Source organism: Rissa tridactyla, chromosome 1, assembly GCF_028500815.1.
Source record: "Rissa tridactyla isolate bRisTri1 chromosome 1, bRisTri1.patW.cur.20221130, whole genome shotgun sequence".
In the NCBI taxonomy this organism is placed as follows: Eukaryota; Metazoa; Chordata; class Aves; order Charadriiformes; family Laridae; genus Rissa; species Rissa tridactyla.
The window spans coordinates 95,609,697-95,633,818 of record NC_071466.1 but is presented as its reverse complement, the minus strand read 5'-3'; the positions used below and the strand labels follow the sequence as shown (position 1 = coordinate 95,633,818).

Here is a 24,122-nt window from a genome sequence, read left to right as displayed (position 1 = left end):
TGCATTTGCAGGAGAGATGCTTAGGAACAAACACGGCTGGAAGTGAGTTACTAGCCCTGGACTAGCACAAGCTCATTCATCCCTCAGCCGCTTCCTACAGCTTTGCAGGCATTCCTTTGCCAAGAGGAACTCGCAAGTGGACAGGGATTTCTGTGTGCATGCCGAGCATGCACAGCAAGGCTGGCACTTTGGGGAAACACCAGATCGGTGCTGGGAATGTAAATGGCACCTGCTCAGTTACGCAGCCAGGAAAGGTTCAGAGAGCGTGACCACCCCGAACTGAAAAGGTGGGACCTGCTGGTAGAGTACCAGTCACACCAGACAGCTCTGCTGCTGGTAAGGTGGGCAGAAGCAGGGACTCAGGATGGGCTGCCCAGGAGGCACTCTGTCTGCAGGGGATGCTGGCTGTACTGCACAGCCCCTACATCCACCCCGTCCTGCCTCTCACCTTCTTTCCAATTCTACAAAACCAGAAAGTTACTACAAGTTCACAAAGTGCAACTGAATGGAGCAGCTCATCCTTCACACTCACGCAACCCAGCAACCCAGCAAGATTACCTCACTGGTGGCGACCGAGTTTCGTAACAGATGGACGTCACTAATGTTCTACAGATGTCTGCAACGAGTGGCTGTCATTAAACTATTACAGAAAAAAAAGGCTTAGTGGAAAATAATCCTCTAGTATCTTTTTTTTTCTTTAATACATGCTAGAAAATGTTGTCCACTTGACTGGTTTATAAAGAAAGATGTTTCAGGCTGTGCTCAGCCACCACTCCAACCTCCTGATTCACAGGTGACTGAGATGAAAAAGACAGAAACAAGACAGAGAGGCATTTCCATATTTCCCCTGCTATCTACTCAGGACTCTCATTTATTTTTTTAAATTAAACTCTGAAAACAAAAACAGAAAAGAAAATAATCTTTAAGTCTGACTAACTATGCTGCAACTTAGCTTGGTGATTTGTGATCATTCCAACAAACTGCCTGTTGCCTCTCTTGCAAATCTCAAGTGAGAAAGAAAGAACTGATGATGCACCAGCACTTAAAGCAATAACTTAAGTTGTATTTCTGCACTGCAGTGTCTGCTATAAATGCTGCATTATTTTCTCTTTATGCCTCCCTGTCTTTGTGTTTTCTGTGTTTTTATTCTCCAATTATTCCTTTTCTTCCTGTTTTCCCAACCTTTTCCCAACCTGCTCCTTCAGGTGACCCCAGGACAGGGGTCACTTTGTCTGCACTGTCCTTGCAGCAGCACATGTTTGAAGATCTTAAGAGTCACTGTAAATGTACCAGCGAAGCACAACGTTTATTGTCCATCATCCATGTTTTCTCTGTTTGGGATGACAGTTAGGCTCCGGCACTGAAATTACTGTACAAACATAAGCAAGAATATGCCTCCCTGCACCTAGCTACATCCTCGTCCTCAACAAAACGTCACCGCATTCAGCAGGAGCGAGCGGAGAAGCGGAGAAGCAGAGAAGTGCTGGCTGACCTAACCCTCAAGGGGAGTCAAGCACGCGTGCCACTTGTGCCAGCGCTGCCTGTGTGTGTAGTGCCGTACTTCTGCCTCTGCTGTGAGCAAGGGGAACAAATCCCCTCCTCATCAGAAATGTCGCTATACCTGTTCATTTGAGAAAGGCCAGCTTAAAGAATTTGAAAGTAGGCAGAGGGGCAAAGCTCACCCTTACCATCACCCCAGCCCAATACACACGTTATCAACCAGCCATTTGAAACAAAATGCAATTGCTTCATATGGTCCACTGAGGTACTGGATGGTTTCGTAACAACTGCCTCTGGCACAACGTTATTGGTACCTTCTGGTTTACTTTAGTGGCAGCCACGGTCATGTTGCGCAGATCCTGAGTATTACAGTCACTGGAGTTCATGCAACAGCTCGTAGGGATGCCGTGTTTGAAGAAGTAAGGGCTGGTGCTCCAATTGGTGTAGCTCTGAATGCCGCAGCAACTCAGCTACGAGGAACAAGAGGCAGATTTAAAACAAACAAATGAACCAGAATTAAAACTAGTACAGGATCATCACTGCCCACTTAATAAACTCATGATCAAAATAAAGGCAGATTATCTCCAGCTTTCAAAAGTAGTTACCACCCCTTGCCCCATTTATCACAAAAGTATCTGGAATGTCATTTACAGAAGATGGGAGCAGATGACCTACTAAGAAAAAGGTATTTTAAGAGCAGAGTGATTACTTGTAGCATTTGACAAAGGTCAAGCCATAAAGCCATCTTTTTCAGTTGAAGGTCTGTTGGGTTTTTTCATTTGTTTGTTTCCTTTGCTTATTTATTTATTCGATTAAAGATGATCCTGGAAATTCAAGACAGAGCCTCACAATATGGTCAAAAAAAATGGCTTAAAACCCCCAAAGCATTACATAGATTTACACACAGGGTCAAACTAGTACAAATTGCTAAGGTTAAGCAAGCCCCTCTAACTCACCAAAATAATTTCTAGGAAAATTCACTAAGCCACGAATAGAAGGAGACCATATGTTCATAGAGTGTGTCTACGAAATCAGCTGAAAGGAAGTTTCAGTTTGGAAGGACATTCTGCTCTAGATGCTAAGCTAGAAGAAGACTCAAAGATATGGAGTATGGGCTGAATTCTCTGCATGAAAAGGGCTTATAAACGCAGTTCCTGTAAAGACAGAGCTGCAGGTTAAATGAACATTTTGCTGTGACAGAAACACTGGACAGTTACTCAAAGCTATTTAGTTCAGCAACTCCTAGGAATCAGAAATTCAAACTAATGGTGAACATTAGGCAAACAGAGAATTTGATGGCAGAATATACTCAGTTTAGGTCAGCTCAGTAATCCGCTAACCCGGAGAAGCCAGGTTGGAGGCAGAGATTCAAACACGCTGAGGGGCCCTACATAACGGTTGTAATTTCTACGAAGATCTAGAAGTCATCAATACAATTACATTAAAATTTCAGCTGTTCAGAAAGTTACAATTATATGAAAAACAAATTGGCTCACAGAATGTACTGTGAGCTATGAGGATAGCTTCTTGCTATGGTATAGCTTCCTGGGGGAAGTTAAATATGAATGTTACCGCTTTGTTGTAGTCGGTGGACTTGGTCCCTTGTGCTTGTCCCCTGTGGCTATTTTGGCCATGCTGTGGCATTTGCTGGTGCCCTGTGCCCCACTGGAAGGCAAGGCAACCTCCCATTGCCCTGCCACCACACCCTGCAGGTCAGAAAAGCCCTTCCACTGAGCACCTAATCCATCCCTCCGGCATGGCCAGAGTACAGCTTTCACTGCCTAAGAACAAGGTGTCCTTAAGGGATGAAACTGGCTCCTAAACCTAATTCAAGATCTGGGACCAACAACAAGTAAGAGGGACAGGCCCTGTCTTTATTGGATAGCTTGTTCATTAAACTCCATCCCTGGAGGTATCTAAGCTTAGGCATCTTGGACAAGCATATCAATTGAAATACTTTTTTCTTTAGATCAGTTTTGCCAGCCTCCAATTTTGCTTGCAATATACAGCTTGCAGAGCTGTATATGAGCCATCCACACTTCATGTTCCACGATCAAATCTGAATGTATGCTTTGTCTCTCCTTATTTGTTAATTTTTAATATCCAATTTCAGACTTACACTTTCCTGTACGTTATCCACTGCATGGCTCCGCTCATCGTTCTTGTTGTAATTCTGGATTGCTTCAGTGTATGTCCTAAGGAAAGTATCCTTGATCTGTGAAGGCAAGGAAAAAAACAGCCCACATGAGCAACGGAAAGCATAACAACCAAAGAAGTTTTTGCAGGAAGCAAATGCATTTCCAAACCTAACAAGGCATCTGAACTAGCCCTTCCCACTTGTTTTTACTGTGTTTTCAGAGCGGGCAGAACTCATTCGTAACTGTCAGGAGTCACTCACGCTTTTTTTCAAGTGGGGTCTATCAGATGTAGAAAGAAAACTACCCCAGTAAACTGCTACGCTTTAAAAAAACAGAATATGACTTAACCTGTTAGAAAGATACCCTTTGATGCTTCTTCCCCAAACACTTTGTTCCAGCACTAATTCTGAAGGAGGCTGCGTGCTTCTCTCTGCTCACGGATGCCTGATGGGAGCCGGAGCTTAAGCAAACTCGTTGGTGACAGAAGTGGCATCAAAAGCAGACCTGAATCCCCTGACCAGGTGGCAGCCCTCGTCCCCAGTACTGAAGACGTTTGAGTAACGAACAAGAGGTCTCTTAGCTGGAGAAGGTCGGGCACATCACTGGGAAAGGCACTTTGACTGGGTGGTAAAGGGATTGGGTAGCAGATGATCTGGGCAACCCACAAGGCTGTGGCCTGCACAAGAGACTGTCTCCCCCAAGAGGGAGCAGCAGCCTGATGCTGGCAGGTCAGGCCAGATGAAATGGCAATCCTCAGCAGATGGGCAGGTGTTTCAGGATCAAAATTAAAAACCATCCACCATTTGCAAGGGTAGACACCAGAAAAGCCTATAGCAAGGAAAATCTCATCTCAAAAGAGGAGACTAGAAAAACACTTAATACAAAGAGAAGAGACAAGAAGGGTCTGTGGGGTTGCCCTGGTTCAGCACTAATGGCATGTAGGTCCGTGGACTTAAAGCCAGAGATAGACCTGATTACAGTGGATAAAGCAGAAGTGCTACTACAAATCTAGACCATCATCCTTTTTTAAAGCTTCTTTCTGTCCCAGTTTCCTACCTCACCCTATTTCTAATCTCTCCTTGTTCTCAGGATAGAAACAAAATCCCATCCCACTCCCTCCCCCCCCAAAAAAATAAAAAGATCTACAAAACATTGAGTCTGGTCTGATGCAGAAGTGCTCTCTGCCTTTCATAAACAACATTGGCCTGGCTGAAGAAGCTGTGTTTAAGACAAGTATTTAATCTATTTTGCAGCCCTCAGCACATGGTAAAAGAGTAAAGAAGATCTTACATGATGGACACACAAAACCCGATAGCTCCAGAGTAAATTATCAGTCAGCTGAGGCCAAGAGCTTTGGCTAAATCCCTTCATTTGGAATTGCATCAGTTTTTAAGAGCCGCACATGTTATTGTTGCACGTCAGCCACATCCCAGGAGATGCGTATGGAGCCGCCGAGCTCAGCAGCTCATTCTTCACACTCCAGAGAACTCAGTGCCCGGGGAGGCACTGCCATATGCAAACTCAGCACATTTCCACCTACCTCGTGGCGAAACACAAACCCTGAAATGCCAGCCACTAGCTCAGCCAGGAACACCAGGGACAAGAACATGGCATACTGAAAAGGAAGGAGGCAAGAGAAATCAGAATGTGACAGGCTTCTGTCTCAGCACAGATACTGCTCAGTTATCACATAAAATTTAACTTTCTGCCCTGGACACCCTTTAAAGATGTTAATAAACCAAAGGTCTTTTGGAGACAATGCATAGGTTATTGCCTGAATATGTTATATGTGTTTATACAACTCACAAATGATATGTTTTGTCTAATTACTGTCTTGTCTGACATTCCTGTTCCACCATTTCTTAGAGTTCTCATATAAATTAAAACACACTCACATGCCAGAGATGGATCCAAGTCACTCAGGCTTTGATCTCGCAATAAGGAATACAAACAGACCCTCTATATTTGTATGGCACTCTGCTGAAGTAAATAAGCTTCTCCAGGTGTTTTGATTCGTGTCTATCTGTCTCACTGCTAGACTGGGATTTGCTGCCCGATTCCTGAAGTTTCTCCAATGAATGAACTGAACCACTGATTTCACTGGTGTGGAAATATTCCCACAGTAATACTAGACAGATGCCTCAAATACTTTGCTGAGCCAAGGCCCATGTTTGGCTTTAGAAGCAGCATTTGGATCCAGAGCTAAATAAACCTTGAAAGCAGCGCTTTCAGTGTGGACACTCATAAACTATTAAAATTACATGTAAGCAGGAAAAAAGAAGCTAAAGAAAAAAAAAAAGCAAAGCGGGACGGCAAAATTTGAAGGAGGGAAAATTACCTTTCTTCTCCATGTGCTAGATGACAGTTAATTAAAAAAGGAAACATTTTAAATCAAATTCAGTCCTAGCAGGGTTTAGTGGAAAGAGGGACATTTATTTTTACTGGAAGATTGCTGGGGAAGGGAGGACAACAGTGAAGGGAGAAGTAGAATCATTCTCTACAATTAATGCAGCTGTCAAATCACTGCCTGTATTCCATTCAGGAGAGAAAGAAAGTTTTAAAATATTTCTTATGTGTACAATGAAAATAAACCCATGTGCTTGGAATAGCACACACCAGTGTAAGTGGCATACCTTTAAAAAAGTTACATGACTTGCAGAGCAACTAGCAGAGCCTGAATTCCTATGGATTTAGATCTTCTTTCACCTTTATCCCTTTTCTATCCGGACTGCAGTAACTCCGACAAGCCTCTACACGTGCCCTGACAGCACATCACCAGCAAGAGATAGCAGCAGTTCGAGTACATGCCAGTTGGCCACCAGCATATAACAGCTGACCGATCTGCAGCTGCTACCTCTCCCCTACTGTGCCATCCACTGAGGAAATTAACTCTTTAAGATGTCCGTTTTTAAAATCCAGTTCAAACCGTAGAACCATCCCATTCCTTAGAAAATCAGCCCCAAAATTGTACCAGGAGATGCATTGTACTGTCAAGCCCTTTTCCACTATCTCAGTGCTTCACAAGTGCTATTTTCACCCTTCAAATCATTATACATGTAGGATTTTGCTCCTGAATATTCCTAGAAACGCATTTTACAAATATAGGTTTGCTTAACCTGTAGTCACTTTGCATTTTAAGGTAGGCTGAAAAACTCAGAAGAGAGAAACTTATAGGCAGAGAGGTTAAACTGGATTGAGAGACAGCTGCTGCACCTCTGCTTAGTGTACCTCAAGTCCATGATGCTTTTGAGATGAGGACAAACATACCATACGGAGCTTTGTTTTCTGGGGTTGACTTGTTTCATTCTAGTGAATGTTAGGAGAAAAAGAAAGGCTGGTGTGCTTTTAGAAGGTACCAACTATTTTTGCCCCAGATTTCACATCAGGGGGTTAAAATGACCCCTTTAAAATAGACTTCAAATGAATTTCAAGTTTATGATGCTTCAGATGTTTTTAAGATTGTAAATATACCTATCTGTCTTGCAGAAACCCAGAACAATTGTAGAATTACTCACAGAGTAATTCATCATCAGCATTTCACCCTGCTCCCAACCACACATGGGCCTGTAAGCTGTGCAGTAGCAAAATTCATTCATACTCAATCAACAGCTGGGTTTGGCAAAGATTTTTTTCCCATTCTTTGTCCAAAAGACACACGTGTTGAACATTAAGATCAATAAAATCTAGCTTATGAGCATAAAAACACACATTAACATCTGGTGAAGCTTGGCAGGAGGTGGGAGGAATCCCAGTACATCAACAAAACCTCTTCCTCTCTTGCTTCAGGCACTTTGGCATGCTTACCAGTTTCAGCATCCATGGGCTGCCACGACAAGTAGCAAAGCAGCCAAAAAGACCGAAGACGATGATCGTGGTACCCGTCCCGATGAGCACGTAGGGGGCATTGGTGGAGTTCTCAGCAATGAGAGAGATGTACGTGCCAAGGGTGAGCTTGCCCCAGACGCCGACTGCGAGAAGGATAACGCCTGTGATCTGCAAAGCAAGAGCACAAAGCTGTCAGGAGCTACCAGGGAAGGCATCCAAATTCAATACACAGTGATCCTGAAGAGATTCATTGGTGCTGTTGTCTTGGCAGAAGGAAGCCTCAAGACTTTTACTAACTCCAGAGGGATGGACAGAGAAAATTAATTTCCAGCATCTGGAGATGTTACGTTAAGACTGCCACTGGAGGACAAACATCTAGGATTAATCACTGCAAAGCTGATGATTGCCAAGGGAGGATGCAGTGTTCCACCTGCAGGAACAGGCTCTCTGCTCCTACAGCACGCTGAGAGAGGTGGTCAACTCCATCACTCTTACCAAAAGCTGACAATAATCGCCTCCATCTCACACCTCCTGAGTTTTGGCACAAAGACTGCCTGAACCACAAAGACCTGTTGCTCGACGTCCCATCCTTCTTAATGCCAAAGTTTCAGGAACATGAGCATCCCTTGCAGTGCATTACTCTGGCAAGTGAGCCTTCCCCCACTACCCAGGCTGTACAGCAAGCGAGTCCCTGGCTGTGCAGAAGCTTTCCCCCCTGACACGGGGTGGGAGGACATCAGTGGGCCCTGGGAGTGCCCGGCCTCTCGCCTGAGATGTGCGAGCAGAGGCCACCATGCTGCAGGGCAGTCGGGGCTGCCAGCACCAGCAGGGACGTGGGGGAAGCCTATGGTGTGACATACACTGATATCGAGCAGTGGCCACAACAGGGATGATGCCTGCACCACCTGCTGATCATCACCTGATGCTGACATGTCTGCTTCAAGACTGTACGCCCATAACTCATTCCCCCGGTGCAGCCAAAGGTGGGACACGAAGGGCCAGCCCCGAGTGCCAGCTCTGCAAACGCTTCCTGAACTCACCCAAAACTTCTTACTAGCTCCTCCAGGCCACTGCTAAGAGGCAGGAGCAGAAGAAATGTCCTGACAGTATTCTTTTGTTCACTATCCAAGATTTCTGTTGGGAACATCTTTACACTGCTGTGAAATCTTGAAATTCAACACTATTACACCAGGGTTGCCCTGCAGTTGCTTGTGCAGGGGATCCTTGTTTACAGTTATATTGCCTCTAAAAAATCCCAGCTGAGCTACGATTGTAAGATCTTTCAGCTACTTCTCATACAGGTTGATGTTAATTAATTCAGGGAAAGTCTTCTCGAAGGGAAAAGGAAAACAGCTTTTTGGCTTTTTTACCTGGGCTGGCTTAAAAAGGACTATGCGGGGTGCACCTTCGTCACTGCCTTCCCACTGTGCCCTTTCCACTGTCCCGCTGCTCCACACAAGCCGGCAAAGGAGACCGTCCTCTGCTCGACCTGTGTCTGCGGCAGTAGCAGCAAGTGCTGCTCTGATGCAGCATTTCTCCCTCTCTGGAGAGGGAACTGCATTCAGCAGAGCTGCTGAATAATCAGAGTCACCTAAGGAAAACACCAGGAGGGGGGAGAATACAAAATAGATGCTCTGAAGAAAGGTACAGGGGGAGGGATGCAGGGGAAGAAAAGAAACCCCAAAAAGAGAGAATAAAGAGAGGAGACCAGACAGACAAAAGCAAATTAGCATGTCCTCAGAGATGGGAGATCACTTCTCTACCAGAGAGAAAATAATCTCACCTGGCACTTTGGACACTTCCCAGCTCATCCCCTTCCTTCCCCCACACCTCCCAGTGCTGTAGGAAAGACATGTCCCCAGCTGGCTGCCACTCAGAGCACACCGGAGTGCAGCACCGCCAGGGAAACCCATCACATCCCTGTATCTCCCTAAGCGTCCCCTGCTCCCCCTGACCAGCCATGGCAGGCATTGGCATTTCTATAACGGAGGCAATAGGAATAAATCCAGCTCCTGTCCATCTTTCAGTGGAACTGCGTGAAAAGTGCTGATTCCTTGCTCTTGTACCCCACCGACTAACAGCTGAATGCCAAAAAAAATCACCAAGTAGCTTACCTACCCATAGGCATCAAATGCCACTGATAAGTTTGGTCCCATCCACACACACCACTAGATTCACCTTTCTCCCCCTTCTCCCTAACAAAAGCTTTCTCAGAGGGTGCAGATTAATCAGCAAAGTCCGAAAGCGAGCTGTGGGGGGACTCGGAAATCCATAGAACAACTTTTGGTTTCTCGCCTCCAGTTCGACAAAGGGCTGGTTTCTGTGCCTGAGCTGCTGAAAGTTTTACCACTGTCCCCAGGGAGACGTAAAAGCAGCCTTCACTGCCAAAATGAACAAGCAGCTTCACATTTGAAAGAGAACTCAAGCCTTGTAATAAAAAGCATTTTTAGTCAGCTGTTTGAAACAATTACTAACCCGTTTTAAGAGTTTGGTTTCCTCCTGTCTCAGGGGGGCCTACCCAATTTATGGTACACGCAGACTTTGGAAAAAGGGAGCAAAGCCTCTCGGTGGCTCATTCCCCTTCTGTTTCTTAAGAGAGCTCTGATTTACATGGGTTTAAGGAAATCCCGCAGTTTGTGGTGAGGCCTAAACCCCCAGCACGCCTGGCACTGTGCAGAGGGGATGGGACACTTCCACAAAGACACGCTGCAGTTGCACCTTGAGTGGCAGCCACACCAGCTGGAATTTCACTCATGAAGAGGGAAAAACAGAAGCCTTCCCTGCAAACCTTTTCATGACCTTTATTTGACAGAGCACAAGCAGGGGTATGACTAATGCCTACCTCTACCCAAAGGCAAACCTTGCTTCCTTATTTTCAAGATACACTTTTATCCCTATCTCTCTGCTCTATTAGGCAACCAAGGGAGCAAAATCAATGTACTGGCCTCTGGTTTGGTTTGGTTTTGTTTTTAGATTTGTTTTCTTTAAAAGCAGGAGGGACAAGAGCAGATGGAAGACCAGGATAGCGCTGGCCTGAAAACAAGGTGGCAGGAATACGCACCACTCCTGCTACTCACCATCGCTGCATGCATCTTCTCGTACCTTACCTCTTGCCCCAACAGGCTGTGGAAATGAACCCTGTATGGTTGTACCTGATTAACGAAGCAATTCTTTCATTTGACCTGAAACCACCAGGCCAGCCTAGTACTGTGTCCAGTGTGACCTGTGGGTCAGGCCCAATAAGTGATGTGGGACCATTCACATCTGAAAGGTCTAAAAGGAAACTCAGAGCATCTCCTGCAGTGCACAGTCTCTCCTCAGTCTTCCCCGCTCCCTTCCCATTGTAATGTTTCCCTTCAGACCACGACAGACTCATAGAATGGTTCGGGTTGGAAGGCACCTTAAAGACCATCTAGTTCCAACCCGGCTGCCCTGGGCAGGGACACCTCCCACTAGACCAGGCTGCTCAAAGCCCCATCCAGCCTGGCCTTGAACACTTCCAGGGATGGTTCCCTGGGCAGCCTGTTCCAGTGCTTCACCACCCTCATAATGAAGAATTTCTTCCTAATATCTAATCTAAATCTACCCTCTTTCAGTTTGAAGCCATTACCTCTTGTCCTATCACTACACGCCCTTGTAAAAAGTCCCTCCCCATCTTTCCTGTAGGCCCCTTTTAGGCACTGGATGGCCACAATGAGGTCTCCCCAGAGCCTTCTCTTCTCCAGGCTGAACAACCCCAACTCTCTCAGCCTGTCGTTATAGGGGAGGTGTTCTAGATGATCATGTAGTTCAGTGGCAAAATGGAAAATGATTAGGAAATCATTAAGATAAACAGTGGCAGATAGACACATGGATATGATCAGTGCATCTTCTGGAGATGTACAAAATACTTCAGATATCTCCTGGCAGGCAGAGGAGAGCGACCACAAGCCTTTCGACTTTTAGAGCCCCCCCGCGCCGAGATTCACCATCCAGAGCAGCTTTATTTATAAACAACTGCAATAGCTGGCACACACAGAACAAGAAAGCAGCAGTCCTGCTCCACCGGTGGACTTCTATAGGAAAACCTGGCCTTCATGTGGCCCCTCCAAGAATTCTTGCAGGGTTCATTTTCTTAGTACCCTGAAACTGTATGCTATAATAGAGCAGATGAATTATACATTTTTTAATCTTGCTTGGCAATAAGGAGCAACAAATGATCTCATAAGGACAAAGTCTTTATAGAGGCCACTCAGTCATATATTTGAGATGTCGAGTCATGCAGTTTTGAAAGCTCCCTGAAGCTGAAAAACACACTTTATTTACATCTAACAAGAAGGGCTAGCACAGGCCCTGGTAACAGCAAGAATGGCACCAACAGTGACCTCCCTTCATGGTGGCCACACACCCTTAGCCTCTGGCATAGCCTCTCTCATGGCTATGAGAGGTGTGGGGAACACAACAGGGGATGCGGCATGGCCTGGACATGTACTGTCTAGGGGTGGAAAGTAAATAGCTAGCTGCAAAGGATTTAATTCTTCATTAAAACAAACACACACTAATAAAGCAAAACCCACCCCATACACCTCCCATGAAGCGCGAACCAATTCTTCCCTGACTGCCCACAGAGATGTTTTCCCAAACACAAGGGCACTGAAGTACAGTGTTGTATTTGTAATTTCCTCTCATTGTCCTGGCGATGGTATGACAACTACAGCCTGTGCAAAAGGGAGGGCACAACCCCACCCCACCTCCTCAGCAGACACAGAAGAAATGAACTGGCAGCTGCAGAGCCTACGATGCCCCAAATGAGACATCTGGAGTGCTACTGAAAAACAAGCATTAACAAAGGCAAAAAAAAAAAAAAAAAGGTTTGCTTCTAAAAAATGACTACAGGAGAGGTTCTGCCCAAATGTAAGGAGCTGTGGGAGAACCGTCAGTAGCTGCTCTTTGGAGGGCTGGGACCCCATTGTCCCCACAGCCCCCAGGGGGCAGAAGGGCCAGAGCAGCCTCTCTGAGCCTTGGCCCCATTTTACACAACACCAGTTGCAAGAAGCGCAATGTCATGAAGGCAACTGTGGCTTTCACCACCTCCCTTAAGCATTTCTGACTTCATGGATTGTCTGGGGTTTTTTTATGGTTTCAAGCACAGAGTCTGAGTATACACAGAGGCAGCCGATCGGAAGAAGGATGCACAGAGAAGGGCTGCCTAGATAGCTCAGCCATTTTCAATATTTACCAGCCATCATATACCCTTGCCCAGTGTCTGACGGGTCTGCCTCCATGGCACAGTGCAAAGCAGGAGCCCCCTTGCAGGCAGGGGGCCGAAGGGTGTCCTGCGGGCACCCTACTGCTGTCGGGGTAGGATTAATGAAGCCCACAGGGCAACTTCCAGGGCTGGGCTGGCAGTGCCTGGGCTCCAAGCTGCATCGGGGAGCTTTGCTCACTCATCACTGTTGCTGGGACCCCCGACCTGGAGACCCTGGCCTCTTCCTAAAGCAGATGTCTGACAGCCCCTCTTCGTCAGTTCCTACAGCTATAACAAGCCCCATCAATTTGGACAGGTTTCGTGTCCACGAAAGGGCTTGCAAGCAGTTTCACAGAATCATAGAATTGTCCAGATTGGAAGGGACCTTTAAGATCGTCAAGTCCAACCATTAACCTAACACTGCTAAAATCACCACTAAATCGTGTAGCTCAGCACCATGTCTACCTGTCTTTTAAACACCTCCAGGGATGGTGACATAGACACTTCCCCGGCCACCCTGTTCCAGTGCTTGGCAACACTTTTGGTGAAGAAATTTTTCCTAATATACAATCTAAACCTCCCCTGGTGCAACTTGAGGCCATTTCCTCTTGTCCTATCACTTGTTACTTGGGAGAAGAGACTGACTCCAACCTCACTACAACGTCCTTTCGTCCTTTCAGGCAGTTGTAGGGAGTGATAAGGTCTCCCCTCAGCCTCCTTTTCTCCAGGCTAAATAACCCCAGCTCCCTCAGACGTTTCTCATAAAACTTGTGCTCGAGACCCTTCACCACCTTCGTTGCCCTTCTCTGGACACACTCCAGCACCTCAGTGTCTTTCTTGTAGCAAGAGGCCCAAAACTGGACACAGTACTTGAGGTGGGCCCTCACCAGTGCCGAGTACAGGGGGACGATCACTTCCCTACTCCTGCTGGCCACACTGTTCCTGATACAGGCCAGGATGCTGTTGGCTGTCTTGGCCACCTGGGCACACTGCTGGCTCATATTCAGCCAGCTGTCCGTTGCTGCCCGGCAGCTTTCCAGCCACTGTTTGTGCTGTTTTTTGTCAGCTCTTTGTAATGCTTGCAAACTGTCCTGCCTCTCACACGATTTTGGTGGACGCTCCCTTTCTGCCTGTGTTTCCAGGCCAAAGCGCTTCATTTCCCCTCCTGAGGCACAGCGCTTTCCTTCCCGGTCGGTGTCGGGAGAGTCCCGGGCCTTGCAGTCAACCTAGCAAGGAAATGTCCCAGCCCATGAAAGCCTCCTGCCCTGCCCGAAGCACTCCCCATCCCCAACACCATGCCCAGCACCTCCTGCAAGCAGCTGACACCACAGTGGTTCTTGTTTTGCTTTGGTGACTGTGCCACACCAGCCTTGCTGTAACGCTGCTCCAGTGCAAGGGCAGCCCTCCTCGACATGGGGGCCGCAAGAACTTCTGGTTCCGTCTCAACATGAGGAAAAACTTCTTTACTTTGAGGGTGGCAGAGCACTGGAACAGGCTGCCCAGAGAGGTGGTGGAGTCTCCATCTCTGGAGACATTCCAAACCCGCCTGGACGCGTTCCTGTGCAACCTGTTGTAGGTGACCCTGCTCTGGCAGGGGGTTGGACTAGATGATCTCCATAGGTCCCTTCCAACCCCTACCATTCTGTGATCCTGTGCTCTTTCTCGAGCCTTCAACATTATTAGAAAGCTATTTCATCAAACGTAGATCATGTCTTCCTTACAAAAATTCACTGCAGTGGAAGCCCCTAGACTCGCATTTCCTCAGCCAGGAAACCTGAGAAGGAGCATTCAATAGAACATTATTAAGCCTGCCCTTCATTTAGGTCAAACATTTTAAAGGTTAAAAAAATCCCCAACGCAGGAGATATACAAGTAGGGCAAAGACTGTAAAGACTACACACAAGTACAAATTGCATTGTTTAGCACTAGAAGGTCTCACATTTCATTGCGTCTGAACTCAGGCTCGGCAAACACACCCCAGAAACTCTCGACCGATGAGATGGCAGGAAATGAAGGAGGCAGGCCACCGGGTCACTTTCTAAGAAAAACTCCACTGAAATCAAGATGTTCCAATGGAGTGTTTTAATCTAGATGAATCGGTGTGTTCTGGCTTAAAAAAAATCTGGGAAAAAAAATCCAGCCAGCTCTATCCCTTGCATTGGCCATGTGTATCATGCCCAGACTTCACCTGGCCTCCCAAGCACTGTTATGCTCCCCTGCACCTTTGCAGCTAACATCTCTGTGTATCTCACATTTACTCTGTGGATCACACATTTACTCTCACATCTGAATCAACTGGGAATTGTCAGTAGGACAGCAAGACTGTGCATGGACCACTAAAGCATCTCTCCTTGCCTTGTCCTGCCTCTCCTCAAGCATGGTATCACAGACACATCCCATCAGTCACTGATTTCAGCCAAAGGCAGGCTTTCTAGCTCTTTTGCCTTCCTTCAGCATTAGTACAGATGTTCCCAATGTTTGTTTCCAATGTTATCTGCAGTATTGACCCCTGTTCTGGAACTGATCAGATGTGGTGAAAAAGTTAACATGCTACAGGCAGGCAGAAAAATGACTGAACTGAATATTAGGTCTAACTTCACTTGTCCAATAAACCATCTATCTGCTTTTAAGAGACACACGGGCAAAGATATGGCCAACAGCATTAATACAAGGGTATGTGCTGCAGCTTTATAGGAGGCAGGGAGAGTGATATTCTGATAACGCTGGGCATTGCTGAAATCACAACTAATGCTAAACACACGCAGTTTCTCAATAAAGAGCAACAGAAAAACGTCTAAGAATTACTTCTTGTAATGGTGCAGGACAAAGATTAAACTATCAACCCCCTTCTTCTGGTACTTAGTTACATGAAATATGTAAATAAGAGGATTCAGAGAATAAGTTTTGAAAGTGCACTATCTTTAATTCAGTCCGAATTAGGCAGGAAAACACTACGTACTCCTTTAAACTGCATGCAGGCTACATCCTAATTGAGTCTGTTGTCTTCATGCCCCAAATCTCACAGAGTGTTGGTGGCATGATATAAAAGGAGCTGCTGCCTTAAACTGAGATAGGAGATCTGAAAGCTACTACATCTCGCAACCACAGAGATTCAAGGGGCCCAAATGCAGAGGAACTAATTTATACGCAGGGCTTCCATATGGAACATTTAAGGTTTATCATTTACAGAGGTGAAGATAAATGTGCATCAGTAATTGCTAGTTTATTTGTCTACATAATTCATGTCCTCCTGTTCATTACAGATGTCAGCTATTTTGATTCCTGAGCTCTGGCAAAATAAAACTTGGAACCCGATCCTGATTGATATGGAGCACACAACAATCTGTACTGCTTCCAAAAGCAGTGGGAAGAGCTCAGCATTTCCCTGGTCCGGTTCTTTATCCACAGAACTGAGATGCAGGAAGGCAGCTTCATTAATCAGGATCTCATCGCAGTTATCATTTTCATATTTGCAACCTTGCGAAATGAATGTAAAATGTGTGTGTGGAATAATTACTAAATTGGCCAAGAATACAAAAGTACAGCATTGTTCACACATTAAGGAAAGTCATAAAATCGAGAGGCGTCTGAGGTAGAATACAGCCGCAGCTGGCACGCAAAGAATGCAACATCTGCAATTCCCTGTACAAGGTTGTTTGTGAAACTACACGAGGGATGGAATGGAACACAATTATTCTGTGGCCTTCCCTTGTGACGAATAGCAGATATGGGAACGAGATGGTACTATGGAACAGATAAGCTGCCTATTTGCTACCCGAGCCAACATTTCGCCAAATTTTGATGAAATGCTGTCCTTTGTGCAAACTTTGCTCATTACAATGTACCAAAACACACCTCCATCCCGGAGGCTACCCACCCCCAAGGTGCGACCACTCCTCCTTGAGTACACCAATCATAATAAAAGTATTTATGACTAAAGTCACTCAAACTCCACTTTGAAGACAAAAAAATAGTATAAAAATAGCCTGAGAGAGGGGGGATATCAGGGAAGACACCATGGCGAACAAGTCCGGAGAACTCCATCACTGACTTCTGGGACCAGTCGACGGGCTGAGCCTTTGTTCCCCCCCATAGGGATGCCTGTGGGTAAGACTTAGATTATACCGAGTGTTTCCTCAGGGAACTTAGAAATCTCTCTAGAGAATCTCTCTCCTACATTTATAGCCAGGCTGTATTGTTTATAACTTTGTCGCGCGTTTTGTATATTTAACAATATCTTTATTTGCACGTACTTTGCAGACAGTGTATTTATCACCGGCAATCCTAAGAACCTATATATCTATTGTTTAAATAAACTGCACTGTTTAAGTAGCTAGTCGTTTCGGTTTCTCACTGAACGCGACCAAAGACTTGAGAGTGGCCGTGCTAGTTCATAAGCACGACTAGACTGAAGGTGCAGTCCGTCATTAGTGTATCCAAATCGTAATAGTTTAATACATATTAAACGCGATTGGACTGATAGTGCTGAATTGGGCATCACTCAGAATTTAAACCTAGCTGCACCTGGCCTCCCACCTCGGTGAGGAGCGTTAGAATGCAAGGGGGTTTATCATCTGCCAAAACTGCTTTGCCCCCTTTCGCGCAACAGTGTGCAACTTAAAAAGAGATCCAAAGCGGCAGCAACGAGTCAGATGCAAGCAAAATACCCGTGTTGCTGATATTTTCAGCTCCTCCTTTTCCAAACACTACCCTCCCTGCATTCTGGTAGAGGTGCTCTGTCTCTGCACAGCTCTACTAAAATCTCCTCAAACAGGCTAGAGAAAGTCTGTACGTAAAATGGATGAAGCCAGGGGAAAGCAGACAAGGACTAATGCAATCCATCTTGGCTGAAGCTGAAAGGTCTAGCGATAGGTTCAGCAGGCCGTGAGGAAATGAGGGAGGCACACAGCTAATTAGATCTACCAGGCTTTTCCCCAAAGGAGGGAAACTTTTTCACGAAGAAAACGGTCGACCTTGACAGCATCCAGAACAAATCCTGCATTAAAAGCATGTCCAGAGAGGCTTAAAAATAACTGGCCTACCTCTGAAAATTTTATAACGTTCCCAAAATAGGCAAGGGATCACATTCAAAATGTTCTTGCTTTACAGCCTGCCAAGCAACGGAAGTGGCTGGCTTTGAATCTTCTCCTGCCTCAGCCTCTGGGCTCTCATCAAGCAGGCAACTAAACCAAACATAAATCTTCCTTTGAGCTTCAATGTCAGCTCTTCACTGGCAGGAGCAAAGCAGTAAGAAAAGATATCATGCAACACAGAGATGCATGTAAGCCAGCAATACAGCTGAATTCTCTATTCTTACATCTATCTGGTAATCTGGACTACACCTACAAAACTAACTTGGGTTACCGTTTACGCAGGATCGACCTCTGCTGGAGCTAATAAGAAACAAAGATGTCATGAGATGCATCTTTGGAAGAAGGCAACTCTTTCATATCCTTACCTCCCCTTTGGAAAAAGTGAAAAATGATGCCCATTGAGAGAAAAAAGCCAAACACCAAACCACTACCAAAGGTGTAGTCACCAGTGGTGCCGCCTAGTATTTCCAGTAAAAATGAAGACGCTTTAAAAAAAAAACAAAACAAAAAAAAAGAAATTCTGATAATAGACAGAAACAAACGTTTCTGGTAACACTTCCTTGTCTGTTTTTAAAATCCCCTATAATTATCCTCTACCCAGTGAAGGCTCTACTCAAGAAAAAGTTGCAGGCCAATTAATAACCATTTCCAGACCATTTGCAAACTGGGAGACTATCTGTAAAAGTCACTATGTTAGGAGAAAACACCTGCAATGGCCGTTCTGGTACATAACTAGTGTCTTCAAGTCCCTGACTTCACCATTTCTTAATATAACTCCCAGTATCTGACATGACAATTTTTTTTGTCTCCCTGCTCTTCTAACTCAGGCCCATCCTGCCTCTTCCTCTCCTTTCCTGCCAGAGTTTCTCATCTAAATAATCCCTTCCTAAAAAAAATACATCCAAAAGGATTTAAAGAAATGCCGCAAGATTAATTTGTTAGATTACATTCCTCTCTGCCATCCATTGCCTGTCTCACCCCAGCCGCTGCAACTCTTTGGGCTCAGGGTTGTCTTTTCCGGTCGCACGCGCAGGATGTCCAGCGTAAGGGGTCTTGCTTCGTCCCTTCGCCCCAGCAATCTATTTGAGTTATGATCCCTGCTGCTCAGCATCCATCTAGTACTAGCTGCTGTCATAAGATTGATTATCCACCACAGCTCTTGCTGTTTCCATCCCAAACTGCGATTCCTACGTATTAAAACCACTGGCCCGTGCCTTCCCTGCAGAAACCATCATCAGGGATAGCAGCACGTGCAAACTTTGGCAACGGGGACGCTGCCTCTGCTCTCACATCGCCACTAGGTCAGAGCTGAGTATCTAGTGCACCCCGGTCAGGGGACAGCCACCAGACTGGCCCTGAGATACAGTGAAGAAGATTTTGATTAGACAAACTGGTATCAAGCTTAACAACCTGTTCTTGCACTTAAGGTTCTTGTTATTAAGGTTCAGTGCTTTTCCTTGCTGGGACACTATTACAAGTACATGAATAGTTGTTCTGAGTGAGCTGCCACCAGATTAATGTCCTCAGAGGTCAAACTGTAGTGCTGGTAAAAAAAAATATGAAAAGAAAATAAAATACTGACTCTCAGATAGATGCCAAAGTGAATACTAAGTTATCATGGAGGTGATCTGGCTACTCATCACTGATTCCGCAGACAACAGAGTGCGTACTTATCCCTAACTTTAACTGTACCTCTATCAACTGCAAAGAAGTAGAGTTAAATGACCTCTGATAGGAAATGCAAATTGCACATACAACCCAGCTGTTTCCCAGCACCCCCACCCATCCATACACTAACCATACACCAAAGTTTAATAACACTTCCCGTGCAGGCTGGGGCAGAAATGACATCCAAGGCTGTGTCACTTGTTCTGCAGGGAAAACAGGTTAAAAATCACAGAGAGGTGATTGCTACCTTCTCTTTGCAACTAGGACAAGAGGCCAATGCCTGTTTAATGAACAGCAGGGAAGAAAACAGGGTCATTTTGTTTGCTTCAGGATGAAGAATTGGATATGGCCCAAGAAGTCCTAAAAGCACCAACAAAGAGTGCAGTGTTGGGGGACACACGACACAAGAGCTTGAAAACACCCTTGCAGCATGTCTCAAAATTAATCTTTTCTTGCTAATACAGCAGTGAATACCTATTCTTAGAGAATTTTCCTATAAGGAAATAATTATATGCCACTTGTAGGAAGATTCAGGAAGAATAATGAGATTTGGGACCTGATCTCCATACTAAGGCCTTAATGAATGTTTATAATAAACAGTCATATTCTCATGGTGAAGACTCAGCTTTATTACACCTTGCACTTACGGGAAAATATTTGGGTATCTTAGTAAAATTAAGTTCTTCATCATGAGGCTTATGCTTATTTTTATGTAAGACACTTCATTAAATGAGAGAGAATATTCTGTTTTACAGCTTAGTCACCAGTGGCTCTATTAATTGATGTATCTTTTAAGTCGGCCGCAGACAAAAACATGGTCATCTCTGAATGAAAATAAAATGCAAAAATACATTTCTGCTGGGAATTTTCAGACCTAATTTCTTGAAACGTAGCTTTAAATATGCATGACTGAAGGTCTAAGCAAAAAGAACTTACAGTTTGGAGACATCAAAAGCGGCATCCCACTCTGCAAGCTAAAGTGCGTAATTAGAGAAAGGAGGTGCCTTCAGCACCCATCGTTTGTTTGTGGAGCACGGCTTAGAGCCCTGTGGCCATTTGCGCTTCCCGAATACTGATTCATCGCGTGTGCTATGGCTCCCAGGCACGCCAATTGTGGTCACTTGTGAAGAAGTTGCACGGTGGTCCATGGCCACCAGAACAAAAACCAGGCTGGTGGAGGTCAAGCCTGCTTTGGACTGAGCTTGAGGGGCCACAGGCTGTTTGCAGAGAGCGGATGGATGGCTTTAGCTTCAAGCTGCATGGCAGCCAGAGCCTCTGCAGAGCTGCAGCCTGATCAGGCAGGACACGCACCCCGGGCGGGTGGCTACCTGCAGGTCACCTGTTTGTCCCAGCCTTGATGGAAGCGGGACCAGCCCTCATCCACACATCCTCTGTTGAGCTGTGGTCAGAGATGGCAGGCAGCCATAGCCTCTCTTGTCACCAGTTGGGCTCAGAGCTCAGTTTTCAAGGGCCGGCAGCTGGACAAAGGCTCAGGTGCAAAGCCAGGACCAAGAATGCTGATCGAGCTTGACATTGCACCGATGGGTGTTTCTCATTCCCTGTCTCCACCCCCTTCCAAGAGGTACATGATAACAGCGGAGGCCAACCACAGAGACCTGATGCAGCAATGAGGCAGCACCTTTGCACCGTGCATCTGGGCAACACACCTCCAGGATGCTCTGCAAATGCTGCACCTGCACTGCTGAAACCTCATCTGCAGATAAGCTGCTCTTTCCTCGATTTTTCTTCTGAATATCCCTCTTCCTCTGAAGAGGGCCTAGTCTGGCTGGTATTTGGCTAGAGATCTACTCTTGCTACCAAAGTCTGTATATGGCATATCCATGAATGTCATCCCAACTCACAGTGTTCAAGCAGTGTTCACCACACTCTTAACTGAATTTTAGCACAGCAAAAGGCTAACGGACAGGAAAGCAGAGACAGCTTTCCTGTAGATGACAAAAGGAAAAGCAAACCTTCCGGCACTCAGATTAAACCTAATTAAACCAGTCTTAATGGTTCAGGCAGCCTTTGGGATGGGAGGAGTTGATGAGAGGCAATGACGTCACCTTGTAGATTTGACAGCAGGCAGAGTACGCACAGCGGAATCCAGCCCCAGCATCTTAGGTATGGATGAACACAGAAAGGAGAGCCTGAGTTAGCGTCTGTTTCATCAGAGAAGACTTTTGTTTACATATGCTGCTCTCAAAGATGACAGTGCCCACCTCTCTCTCTACTCCTCTTGGGCAGTGTGGTGACTGGTGGACAAGAACACTGCCACAGAGCTTGAGGTGACTCTTAAGCTGTCAGGACTGACGTCCAGCGAACTACCATTCTTGACTACAGGAGGACTCTCTTCCACAGGAGCCACATCACAGGAGAGTTGTGCCCTCTTCAAGCTCTGCCTTTCTGCTATTCATTGACAGGCTTCAAGAGATGGAGTAATTTTCCGTGGTGGCCTCTCAGCCTCAGCATTGCATTTACAAGCTCTCCCTTCTGGTCTCAGATGAAGAACCTGCCCCTTTGAAGATTTCAATAGTCAGACAAAGAAGCCTGTGACAGCCTGTCCTTTAAATGAGTCAATCATTTTGTCCACCAATGACCTCAGAGCTGCCAGCACAGCTCTCCTCCGACACCAGCCTGGAGACTGGGGGGCAGCATAGCCTGCAGCCTGGCTCTGCTGCAACACTGCTCCCGGCACCGGGATGAGCACTGGTGGTGCAGCACCACAAGTCAACAGCTTGCCAAGGTGGATACTGATCAACCCATACCCTTTCAGAGGATTTAAACCTCCACATTTGCTTGGCTAAACAAACCAGCAAGTCCTCCTCAAAGTTACGAGTCTCCTTTCACGTCTGAAATTTGTGGCCACCATGTGACCTTTTTTTTCTGTTTATTTGCTTGTTTAACAAATACTTAGGGCAGGCTAGGCTTACTTTCTTCCAGATGTCCCTCTCTTTTAGAGATGTCCTTCCTTCCTCACCAAACTTCTGTGCTTTTTAAAAATGCGGTGCTGAAAATTGCCAATCTACAACAAGTATAACTTTAAACACGTGCATACTCAGTTCAGTATCAATGAGAAAGCACACTCCTGACCAAAGAAATAGTGATTGTTTTGAAGGTCTAGCACTGTATACAGCAGAACAGAAGGAACTAACTGATCATTAGCAAACTGATATAGCCAGAGAATATTCACCGGTGGGACCTGAAAGTTTTTGGAAGCTTAAATGCAGCAGCTGTCCCCCATATTCACATTTGCAAATAATCCCTGCAACAGCAATACACAAAGATGACAGAAATGCGGTTTACACAGCATAATACAGTTTGATCTCAAACTTTAAAACGGTTCTCCAATTTTGCTGAGATGTAAGACTTCAAAAGATAAAAAATGCAAGATAATCAAGACTTGTTTCGAAACAGGAATACTCCCTATTTAAATCCTTTAATGTTTCTTAAACGCTCTTGTTCATTGCTTGTCTCCTAATAGATCCATGCAAAATCTAAACTTCTATAATCCCTATGTGAAGAAAATGAAGGAAGAAAATGAAACACCATGAAAAATGGCCTCTGGTGCTTTCCGTGGCCATCAGACTAGCACTACACTCAAAGCCCATGCTGTCACAAGAATGATCTAGACTTCAGTGGAAAGATTCCCTTGTACCTCAGGACTGACCAGGATAAGGAAAACTTTGAGGGAGTCTCCGATGAAGGAATTTTGGTAGTTTCAGTCTTCAGACATGCAGCAACAAACTACAGCACCTTACTACACCATCTTAAAGCCCAGCAAATCATAAAAACTTCTTCATCTCCCAACAGGAATAGAACAAAAACCAGAACATGCAGAGAGCATACAGCGACCGTGTGGTGCAGTTCATCCAGCTCTAGAGAGGAAGAAAACATAATGTGTGCATCCTGAGTCAAACGTACAGGAAAAAACCTACTGGTTTGCCCGAGCACACACACTGGATAACAGCAAACACCATAAAAGTTGTCAGAATAGATAGAGTCAGCAAAGATGCTCAAAAACAACTCTGAAGGGGAGTTGCTGCAACACAGTTTCAGAGGGGAAGCTCCTCCAGGGAATTATTGCACCCATCCAACACACGCGCACAGTCAGCACGTGGAAAAAGGATTCTCCATTGCACCATCACCGGCAATGTGATTACACCAGAGGGCAAATGTAGGAACCAGGCCTGTTGGGCACACAAAAACTCTTGGGCAGGTGCAGAGCAGTGTCAGTCCAATTCCATTCTTAACTAGGCACTAGTCTGCCACTGTCCATATGGCTATTATATTTCTGTAATTATGACTTTGCTGATCTTACACAGCTTCCTTCTGAATATAATGAGAGGCAGTAATGACACCCACAGCAGCATGAGACCCAGAGTGACTTCTCACTTTGCTGGCTGTGGGAACTGGACGAAAAGCAGACCAATCAGTCTGTTTATCTGCTGGTCTTACAAAGTTAAGATTTAGCAGTAAGAAAACTTGAAAAGAATTAAAAAGTGATTTACAAGCTCATTAGTCACCGTACACACAACAGCAGTGGTGTGGAACTCTCTCAGAACCACTTTGTATTCAAGCAACTACACTCCTAATAACCTTCAGAAATACCAGAATATGGCATTGAAACGTGCCATAATAGATACGCAATGAAATTCAATAGTACCAAAT

General features: G+C 45.5%; 1 protein-coding gene across 1 annotated transcript in view; it reads right to left on the bottom strand.

Moving 5' to 3' along the window:
• TSPAN7 (tetraspanin 7) overlaps positions 1-24,122 on the bottom strand; it is a 104,768-nt gene that overhangs the window by 12,752 nt on the left and 67,894 nt on the right. The window contains exons 2-5 of the mRNA XM_054182854.1: positions 7,443-7,631; positions 5,179-5,253; positions 3,620-3,715; positions 1,815-1,970 (exon numbers count right to left, since the gene is read on the bottom strand). Coding sequence (XP_054038829.1) covers positions 1,815-1,970; positions 3,620-3,715; positions 5,179-5,253; positions 7,443-7,631 — 516 coding nt within the window. The remainder of the gene's footprint in view (positions 1-1,814; positions 1,971-3,619; positions 3,716-5,178; positions 5,254-7,442; positions 7,632-24,122) is intronic.